The following is an 11,018-nucleotide window of genomic DNA, read 5'->3' on the forward strand; positions in this document are numbered from 1 at the left end:
CATACATAAATTTGGTTGTAGTTTAAAAAAAAGTTTTACATGCGTAAGAAGAACCAAGGTTGAGCTTGTTTCCTGGATTTTTCGTATTTAGACCAATAAAACTTCATATCCCAGAATGCACCAAGAGGAGGGTGTGACGCAGTCAGATAAAAATTCCCTGCGTCAGTCGTCGACCGTTAGAGACGCTGCAGCAGCAGGTGGAGGGTGTTGTAATCTGTCGTCCTGCGGGTCGTTTCTCTGGAAAAGAGCCTGATTAAGTTAAGCTCACAGAACCGAACCGAACCCTTCAGTGAAAATGGCTGAAAGCGACAACAAAAGCGCAAATCTTTTAGTAAGTATGATGGGCCTTTTTTTTTTTTTTAAAGATCAGCTCTGACTGATCTGGGAGTGTTAGCATAGTTAGCCAAAGCTACTGCTAATCTCTGTTCTCCCGCTGCGGAGGCTGGTGGTGAGTTTGTGCAACTGATTTGAATTATGACACTGTTTTTTTTTTTAGAGAGACTTAAATGAATATTAGACTCAAATCATTATCTTTAAGCTACCCACCGCAGCTCTGCCGCTGGTTTTGGCCGCAGCTAGTGAGAGGAAGCTCGGAGGGTTTATCTTCAGCGCGTTCATCCTCTCGGAAACGTTACAGACTCAGTTTGACGACCTTTGTCTCGGTTTGATCGGTTCAAATCAGATTGGTTGAGTTTGTTCAGACATAATTTCCCCGGTTTGATTTCTGCTACGTCTTATGAAAGTTATTTTTTTTCTTGTATAGCTCCTTATCTTTGTCAAGGCCCTCACATCCAGGAACACCAACTTAAAAACGGCTCTAAACCCCATTTTGTACTCATCAGTTTAGCCGTACACCATTTTTATTTAATTTAATTGAAAAAAATCCATGTTAAACTGTTTTTAAATGTTATACTTGGATTTTTAGTAGGCTGTTTTTATAATATTCTTACAGCTTAATTTAAGAAAATTATTTTCCATCTAATTATTTGTTTCAAGAAGGATGGAATTAGCGTATCATTAATGGGACAATTGGTATTTTATTTTTGTTTTATTATGAGTTGGTGCAAGGCCAGGGTAGAACTGAGCAAAGATCTGGAAACCTCAATAGCAGCCATCCCAAAACTTTGATTCCAATAAGTACCAGATGAACCTGCACATTTTCCTGAGTGGTCTATGTCAGCGTTTCCCAATTCCGGTCCTCAGGCCTCCCTGCCCTGCATGTTTTAGGTGTTTCCCTTCTGCTACACACCTGGATTGAATATATGGGTGATCAACAGGTTTCTGCAGCACTTGATGGTCATGCAATCATTTGAATCAGCTGCTCTGGAATAGAGGCACATCTAAAACATGCAGAGCAGGGGGGCCTGAGGACCGGAATTGGGAAACGCTGGTCTATGTAATCCCTGACCTATGACCCCAATCCAGGACGAGTTGAAAAGGAAGCTTCATGGATGCAGAGAGAGAAGGAGGTAGTTCAGTCTCTCTTTAATTACTTTCAATAGAGAAGGATCATATCCCCTACTCCAACGTCTTTGCAATCTGGCCTAACCATGTGGCCAGAGTGAGGTTTAAAGTGTCAAAAGCAAATGAGGTGGATGAGCAGAGCTGCCTAAAACTGATGGGGTCATGTATTATTGAGCTGAATCAAACTATGGCATGTAAATAGAAATGTGTTTGTAAGCTATACTGAGGTTATCATTGTAACTCTGAGCATGGCTTTCTGATGAACATCGGATTGAAATTTGTCAGATGATGATTTTTTTCCCTCCCTGAATGCAGCTTACAGAGGATCATTTAAATAGGTCTGGAGTCTGTTAGCAACCGGAGGAAGGATGAAGGTTTGGCTGAATAAAACCATTTAAAGACTGATGTTATTTAGTAATTCAGAAGGTGAAAATCATTTTGTAGAGCAGCGTTTCCCAACCTTGGTCCCAGGAATGCTGCCCTGCGTGATAATGAAGAGCGCTCTCTGCTGTAACACACCTGATTCAGACGAAGGAAATGCAGCAGCAGCCGGTTGATCAGGCGAAATCAGGTGTGCTGACTCAAGGAAACGCCTAAAACATGCAGTGATGGGACATCCTTGTCATTTAATGCAGAGATGCATTTCCTACATTTATTTGTTTTGTTTCATAGAAGAAAAAAAAAACTATTACATCAAACCAATAAAAAAAGGGGGGGAGGGCTCCTGTTTGATCAGAAATAAAAAGAGCTAGAAAGTTGAGTGGAAGGAAGAAGGTTCACAAGCAGGAGGATTAAGTGGTTGACTGGTTCTGGCCCACATTTCTGCTAGGGGTGTAGCGATACGATAATCTCACGATACGTATCACGATATTTGGGAAACGATACAATTCAATATGATTCGATAACTTTTAGGATTTTGTGAAAAATTTTAGAAGGACAGAGTGATTTTAGTGACATTTTGTGTTCCATAGATTTGGATTTAATTAACTGAAAACTGATTAAAAGCACCAACTATGCAATACCTGACTCTGATTGGACAGAGTCTAACAGTCTTCAGCTGGACAAAATGAATTAAAGATGCAGTGAGAAAATTAGTTTCTGTCATTTAATTCATGTGAATTTGACATGAAACTCAAAGTTTCCACATTGATCCAGGAGCCGAGAGGGGAGATTATCAGCCTCTGTAAACTCTCAATATGCAAATGATTGCACTTATGTTTTTCTTTTGGACATACTGTGGCTGCGTTTTAGAATAAAAAAAGATTTTTGGACTATAGGAGAAAGGCTTTTCTACGTTAGCTCCCGGAGTTAGCCGTGGCTGTAAGCTGTTTACTACTAGCTGCTGGGGGGGCGGCTCTGCCTCACCCCGTAGTGATCGACTCCTTGCAGCAGCGCAGCGCCGCCGTTCCCCTGCTTGGATCTCTGAGTAGCTGCCTCTCAAACTGCAAGGATCTCATCGTTCTCTCAGTCTCTGATACTCTGTCAGTTGCTAATAAGAATGATCGATCTGCCATCATGACAATCCTCACTGCGCCCAGACTGCGGCTGTAGGTTTCCCCTCTTCGTTTTCAAAACAACGCGCCACTGCATGCAGCTCGTTCATTCTTCAGGTAAACCTTTATGTACAGAACAGAAACCACTAAGCTAAAAACAAATTACGAAGTGGATGCCACCAGTCGCTCCGATATCCAAACTTTGCATTAATTTCGCAATCTCACCGCCGTTACCGCTTCTCTTTCAGTTACTTGCGCAACTTTACTTTGTTTCTTAGCAACAAAATACAGCCCATCGTTATTTATTGAAGATTTGAGATTTCCAAAAGCAAAATAATCTGATGTTGCGTTTCGTTTTTTTACCTTTGGAAGCTCATTCCCTTTCACATAACCGGAAAAGCCTGTTTTTGACATTTCTCTGACATTCAGAAAAATATGGTTTACTTATTTCAGCATAACTCTGGTTTTACTTGGCTTATTAACACAATTTAAAAACTGGTGTGTAGTTAATAATGTGCACTTTAAGCACAAGTTGAAAGTGAGACTGGGGGAGGCGGAGTCTTGCTGCTACGCCGTCACAAACCAGACATGTTAAAAAGACGGTACAAGCCTGTGGACCCCTATGGTTTAACGTATTGAAAAATCGATACTATCCCAGAGTGGAAAAAATCGATAAATATCGTAGAATCGATATAATTATACAGCCCTGATTTCTGCAATAAAATCCTGAGGTATTAAATTTAGATTAATGGAATAAATGTTTGGATTAGAGTTTAACCTGAATTGCATGTTACTAAAGTTCATCGTGTGTGTGTGTGTGTGTGTGTGTGCGCGTGTGTGTGTGTGCAGGCTCAGGAAACAGCCCAGCTGGAGGAGCAGCTCCAGGGGTGGAGGGAGGTGATCCTAGCCGGAGATCGGGTTCTGCGCTGGGAGCAGCCCTGGTTCCCTGGAGCTCTGGTTGGTGCGACCACCATGGTTTTCCTGTGAGTCCGCCTCACATCGCAGCGTTACCCGGACAACGTTAACAAGTCTTAAACTGTCTGAATCCGAATTTTACGTGACTGAATGGTCTTTAATGTTTCAGTTTTATACTTGGAGATGTGTAAACTTGTATAAATGTGAACACATCCTGTCTGCATGGCGTCTGCTTGTCTCCCTGTGTTCTGAGTTTAAACAGCTCTGATCTGGTTTAGTTTAGGTTTTTGTTCTGTTTACATCATTTTTTACAGTTAGAGATCCACCTTGGTGTATAAGCAGAGCAGGCATCTAAAAATATCTGTCATCCAGTCTGCTACAAAGAGAAAATGTTTTATGTAAAATGTTTTTGCGTTTGCTTCCTTTGAGCTGCTCTGCAGGATCTGCTGACTGATTCTGACTTTTCTCTTTTTAGTCGCTGCTTCTGGTTTCTTAGCTCAACTGAAGAAAATGTGAAAGTTCTTTGTTTAAGGAGTGTTAATTTATTCCAGGCTGGATTTGATCTTCAGTTTCCTTCATTTATCAGTTTATTTAACAAGAAGTTCCTGTTTTATTCTCTGTCTGAGTTTGATCATCAGCAGCAGATCAATAACAGGAAGCTGACGCGTCGGCTCCATTAGCGTCCTTCAGACTGAGCCTGAAGGAAGATGATGATAACTTCCTGTTTGCTCTGCAGGCTGATTTACTACCTGGACCCGTCGGTGCTGACTGGACTGTCCGGCACCGTCATGCTGCTCTGCCTGGCTGATTACTTCGTTCCCACCGTCGCTCTCAAAGTGTTTGGCTCCAATAAGTGGTAAGAGCTCACGCTGCTTCCCAACCAGAGGACATTTTGTTCTCTCGAAGGTTCCTCACTTTCAGACTTAAATGTTCCAGTCTGTTAAAAACTGGGTCAAAGTCCTCATCAAAGCACCAGTAAGAAAGCTAAAGTTCAGAATTGTTGATTTTAGTTTCAGTTCTGCTGTGTTTACTGCTGTGATCTTAAAGCAGCCCACAGTCTCCCTGGGCTTTGACTAGACTCCATCTGGCTGGCGGTGTGTATTAACGGCTGAAAACAAGACGACCGACTCAGGATAGAGTTTCATTCTGCTGGACCTCCAACCTCCAGCTGTCGTTCTGAGCCTGATGATCCTCTTCATCAATCACACTTGTTGCTATAGCAACAGAAATGAACACTGGAAGTAAATCGCTGTGTGATCTGACTGTTAATAAAAACCCGAGATCCAGTTTATTAGGAAATTAGAATAAAGGCTAATTAAACATGGGGTGAGTGAATGGTACTCATACGTACAGTTTAGTGTTTTCACTTGTCTGAGCTCCTTTTTTTAAAAAAAAAATTAAAAAAAATTTTTTTTTTACCCCTCCAGGGGCTCTTTTTGTGGGCTCTAGTGTCCCTTATATGACAGTAGGCTGACAGGAAACGGGGAAAGAGAGGGGGGAAGACATGCGGCAAATGTCGTCTGGTCCGGGAGTCGAACCCGCGACGGCCGCGTCGAGGACTCAAGGCCTCCAAATACGGGTCGCGCTAACCGCTACGCCACCACGGCACGCCCGTCTGAGCTCCTTTTGCATGAATTACTGCATCAGTGTGGCAGTGAATAAACTTCACACTTCTCTAAGGCTCATCGTTTTATCACGTTTTCCCTCCACTAAACCACGTGTCAAAGTCGAGGCCCGAGGGCCAAATACGGCCCGCTGTAGCCCTCAATGGTTTTTTATGATTTTGCAAAAAAGTTAAATTCACACAAAATAAACAGATTCCTGCACTCTAATACATAGTTGCGTTGATTGCAAATTTTCATAAAACATTGTGAAAGACATTAGGTGTAAGTGATGCTAACTCCCACCTGCAGGTGGCAGTATCTCTTCCTGCTGCTGCCTCAGCCTGACTTGATGTCGTTATAATCTGTGATCGATACAAAATGAGAAACAAAAGGTCACATTTACTGTCATAAATGCAAACATGTCTAAATTAACTTCACAAAATCTGTAACTTTGATTGCAAAAAGTAACAAGAGCAAATATGAAAGTACTTATCAAACGCAGCTATTTGCAACTTAATGGGTTTTATTAAGTTGACACTGACAAAAGCAAAAAAGATGTGTCTATATATAACCCAAAATGCACCAAACTTTCCATCAGTCTCTTTCATTCGGCACTCTGAAGAGCCAGACTCTTTATGTCAGGTCAGAATTTCTCTATCAGATTTCCTTTTTCAGTTTGTTTTATATCCGACTCCAAATTTCTGAGAACCTTGATTCGCCACCTCAGTAAATCTGTCACTCTGGTGAACTGGTGATTTTCACAGTTTGATAAGCCAAACTTCTGATGAAGGAGTGAAACTCGGAGCTGAAGCTTCAGCGGTGGGTCGGGGGGGGAAGACGAGCCGCTGGCCCGGTTCTGGTTCCTCTGGGCTCATCTCCAACCGGGACTGAAATAGAAACGCTGGCTCAGCAGAAATAAAGAGCACTGAGATTTTCTCACCCGAGAAGGAAACTGAAGAAGTCAACAGTTCACACCTGAATATGGGACAAGTTTGGCTTTTTAATACGAGAATAATAAAGATGTAGGATCAGTTTTTATGGAATCACACTGAAAGTTTTCATATTTGAATGTATTTTTGAAGTTGCTGCTGTGTAGTTTGAGCTCCGGTTTGTGTGCAGGACCACGGAGCAGCAGCAGCGTTTCCATGAGATCTGCAACAACCTGGTGAGGAGCGAGCGCCGCGTCGTCGGCTGGTGGAAGCGTCTCTGCGTCCTGAAAGAGGAGAAACCCAAAGTGGTTCGTTTTTACTCCATTTGTCACCCTGACGGCTGTGTGCTCTGCTGCGGCACAACGACGAGCCTTTTCTGGGTTTCAGATAAAAATATCAGCTGACTTGACTCAGCTGCTCCACTTAGCAGAGCTCAAACTGGGTTACACGCTGCAGGAACTGGGTTGATTCACTTCAGCCTCCAGTTGATGGTTAAACTTGGACCTGGCAGTTTGAGCTGCTCGTACAGAACCTGATTAGATGGAGGAGTTATTGATGAAGTGGTTTCAGTCCAAGATGCACCGATCTGCTTTTTTCTCTTCTGATGCCGATATCTGAGGTGTAGTGTTGACAGAAAAACAGCTGAACTGACTTTGAACAGGTATAAATGTACTGAATTACACATTTATTATTTAACTCTGCAGCAGCACAACACACTCAAAAACACAGCTAGCTTCACTAGCTTGGCCAAACAAGTAAAAATCAAAACAGCTTTAATTTGTTAAATTGGGAGTTAAACAACCAATGTACCTTAAACTGACAATTAACAGGTTGACTATTTTGGTCAAACATGTAAGAATAAACTGCTATAAACCTTTCAAATGGTTCAGAAATGAGGAATTTTACATATAATATAAATAATAAAGCCTGATGTTGTAGAATTTGACTGAATAGATCTGCTCTGATGCATCAGGCTCATTGATCCCTGATCTATAACTATTTTATTGATCTGGTATTGGTGCAGTATGATGCTGTTTTCTTTCTGCAGTACTTTGCCTCGGTGATCAGCGGCCTGCTGGCGGTGGCCTGGATCGGACAGCAGGTCCACAACCTCTTCCTCACCTACCTGATCGGTAAGACTGCCCCCATGTGGCCACTAGCCTCTGCAACAAGCTGCTGATTTCTGCTGAACCAGGTTTCTCTGCCCTGCTGAAGTCTCTGTGTGTAACTCTGTAAACATCCTGAGTCTTTATTACCTGCCAGGCTGCTGCTGTGACTCAGAATTAAAACACCTTTTGATAAATGATGAACGCGCCTTCCTGTAACTCTGACGCGTCATCAGCTGCATGCGCTCAGACACGCTGGGTTTGAGTTCAGACACGACTGCCGTCTCTGACACTTCTAAGAACAATATGCTGAATGACTGTAGTTTTCTCCTGATACTGCAGCAGCTGCCATTATATGACTGACTGCTAATAAAACCTGGTTTACATTTCTTAACTTGGTTTTGATAAATAAAGAAAATCCCCTCAAATCATCAGATCTTTCTCACTGACAGACGTCACACCTGATGCTGATGGTGTAGTAAATCGACTTTTGAGAGAAGGTGTAGACGATATAAGATTTTTTTCTTTCATTCATTTTGCTTGTTTGGTCATTTTAAACCAATTGAATGAAATAAATCTCTGTCATGTGAACATGCTCCACTTCTATGTATCGAGTCAGAAAAATGACACAAAGATGCAGAGAATCTGAAAAAGGGACAAAATGTTTTACTATCAACACTGAAAGCTAGATAAAAAGATCCTAGGGTATCTCCATGCATTCAGGTCAGGAAAAGGTTTTAATTTGAAGAAAATGATGAGGAAGTAGGTCAGTTATGCCAGCTTGACTTTGACAACATTAAGATGTTCCTGCTGTTCAGTTTGATGTTTCGGTTCAATGGCACTAAAATAAGGCGACCTTCGCTCTGACAGGTCATCAGCAGGGCGGATGTTTAAATCAGCTAATCTACTGCCGCTGTGTCCATGCGACCACTTATTAATAATCATAAAGTGAACACCAAGCCAGAAAACATGAAAGTGTATCAGAACGTTTTGTTTGGGGTTGTATTTCTTGTGCTGTGGGTGAAATTTTTACATTTTTGGCATTAATGTTCCCTATTCGGTTGAACGTCATCTCTGCTCTTTTGACTAGTGGAGCTGTTACCACGGCAACAGTTGTGCAGTAAAGTTGAACGAGAAAAAGGAATACTATTTGTGGTTTTGGGTTGGTCTTTTGTTGCTATTCTCTAGTGGCACTTCAAGTTCTGAAAGGTCAATAAATGACAAACTGGACTTCCTGCCTTGTTTTTGTAAATATTCATCTAGTTTTCTCTTGTGTCTTGGCAGAACTGATAGAAACCAAACTGTTTATAGGGAGAATTAATATTTAATGTATCAACACTGGAAATTTTCTCAGCTTTAATTGAAGCCATATGAGAGCGTTGCAAATGTCTTCGTGACAGATTCCTTCTCAGTGGAGCAGTTTGGATTTTGTTGACATGATTCAATGTTTAGCAATGGAGCCACTAGCTATAGCGGCTAATGGGCGATGTCCTGTCCAGTACTATGTGATCGATGATCTTCTCCTTTATTGCAAAAATCAAGGTTCAGATTGCATCAGAAATCACTTCAGAATTTAAGTATTTACAGTACTTTATCAAAAAATACAGAATATAGAAAGTAATTAAAGAAACTAATAAAATGGTTGCAATATTTGGCACATTAATTACTTTAGCGAGCCATTTATTTCTGTATTTATTGCCAACTTTAGTAGGATCGGTCCTCCATACACCAGCTCCTGTTCATGGGGATGGAAATACTTCAGGACATTTGTTGACGTTTTGTACTTTGTCTGCAGTGAGCTTTCTGCTGCTGCTGCCGGGTCTGAACCAGCATGGCGTCATCTCAAAGTACACCTCCATGGCCAAGAGGGAGATCAACAAACTGCTCAAGCAAAAGGAGAAGAAGAACCAGTAGAGGAAGTGTGCAAAATGGAGAGGAGAAAGAGAAGAAAGTTTGTAGAAAAGAAAAAGCAAAAACCGGAAGTTTATGTCTGAGCAAGAAGCACTTTGTTTCCACACATCTGATGAGTTTAATTTCTTCACACTTCCCACCGTGTGACATTCAACCGTCATCACCCCTTCCACAGGCACCACATGACGTTAATCACGTGTGAAAAATCCTTTTTTCATAAATCAGCTGTGCTTTGTTTTACAGTCAGCAATGCTTTAAGCCATTCCCTCGGATTAGACGGAGACTACTGAGCAGTTCACGCATTGCTGCATATTTTAACCTGGTTATTCACAGCAATTCTTTCAGGGGGCTTAGTTAGGGTAAAATAGCAGAATATGAACGTTTTTATGTTTGTGCTTTGTTGCTTTATATTTGAACACAGTGCTGAAAACTAACTGGATTTAAAGCTGAGCTAATCAGGAGAGAAGCTGCCTGGAGACGAAAGTTCTGCTGTATCTGCTGGATGAAAACAGATCTGATGCTTTTAAAACCACAGAGATGTGACGTTATGGGGGTTCTCTGTTTAAGACTGTCCTGTCTTGGTAGACATTTCTTTTCTTATTTATGTGTTTGATCTCTTTTCTGTTCTCATTTCATTGTCTTTGTGAGATCCCAGCAATCAATAAAGTTTGATTTTAAATGACTGGTGGCTTCTGAGGCTCATTTTAATGTCAAGAACTCCTGACCTGTTTTAAATGGCAGCTCAGAGCAACAGCGTCTGAGGACTCCTTTCATTTTTCCTTATCGTAGTGAAGACGTCCACTTGGCGTTAACCAGAAAAGCAGTCATGGCGGTATCTCTGGAGGAGCTGCAGAGTTGCCTACGCTCAACTTTTGATGCAACTTTTCTGCAAATCTAAAACTTTGTTCAAAGCTGTCAAAATTCACGATCCTATTCTGTATAAATCTAGATCAGTCAGTGTATCTGTTGCATCTTTTTATGACTTTAGAAACTGATTCCTGGTTTTCTAATCCTGGTTCCTGTTGCAGATTTCTACCATGTCTGACAGCAGGAGTTGTTTCTCTGCAGGGCTGCTTATAATTTCATCAAGTTCTCAAAGTGAAAATCTGCAAAACAAAACTTAAAAGAGACATATTACTGCTGAACAAAGGTCATGGGGGGTGTACTTAGTTGGATGGATGTTTTTTAGTTTGGTGAAACTGCATGAAATCTGAGTCGCAGCTTCATTTTTGCATAAAGTGATTGTGGTTACTTAGCAACAGAAAACAGGAAAAAACATTTGCATATAAACATATCTTGGTGAATCTCTTATCTCCTGATTTGAAAGATTTCCATTTTGCTCCTGCGTTGAATGCAGGAGCAAAATGGAAATAAGTGGGTAAAACAAAATATTATGTTTAATGATAGTTATACTGTTCATATCCATGTTTGCAAAGGATAAAATATGAACCATAAATGTAAACCTGTTTTTTTCCTAATTCCATCGCTCCTTGTTTCACTTCTTTCTTCTTTTACTCCCACCATCTTCGTTGTGTTCATCCTTCCTTTGCGTCCTTGTCCTCTTTTTCATTGTGTGTTCGTACTATTTTCTACATT

The 11,018-nt window shown here is 41.2% G+C and overlaps 1 protein-coding gene across 1 annotated transcript; it reads left to right on the top strand.

The window, feature by feature from the left end:
* Window positions 1–144: 144 nt before the first annotated feature.
* Window positions 145–10,105, top strand: arl6ip1 (ARL6 interacting reticulophagy regulator 1). Its single transcript, XM_032587459.1, has 6 exons — window positions 145–331; window positions 3,807–3,940; window positions 4,609–4,728; window positions 6,596–6,713; window positions 7,454–7,538; window positions 9,307–10,105. The coding sequence occupies exons 1-6, from the start codon at window positions 296–298 to the stop codon at window positions 9,423–9,425; spliced, it is 612 nt and encodes a 203-aa protein (XP_032443350.1). The 5' UTR covers window positions 145–295; the 3' UTR covers window positions 9,426–10,105.
* Window positions 10,106–11,018: the final 913 nt, after the last annotated feature.

This window comes from Xiphophorus hellerii, chromosome 16, assembly GCF_003331165.1.
Source record: "Xiphophorus hellerii strain 12219 chromosome 16, Xiphophorus_hellerii-4.1, whole genome shotgun sequence".
Taxonomy (NCBI): Eukaryota; Metazoa; Chordata; class Actinopteri; order Cyprinodontiformes; family Poeciliidae; genus Xiphophorus; species Xiphophorus hellerii.

Coding starts and splice junctions, on each gene's coding strand:
- arl6ip1 (XM_032587459.1), top strand. CDS start 296: ATGGCTGAAAGCGACAACAAAAGCGCAAATCTTTTA. Junction 332..3,806: donor ACAAAAGCGCAAATCTTTTA/GTAAGTATGATG, acceptor GTGTGTGTGCAG/GCTCAGGAAACAGCCCAGCT. Junction 6,714..7,453: donor AAGAGGAGAAACCCAAAGTG/GTTCGTTTTTAC, acceptor TTCTTTCTGCAG/TACTTTGCCTCGGTGATCAG.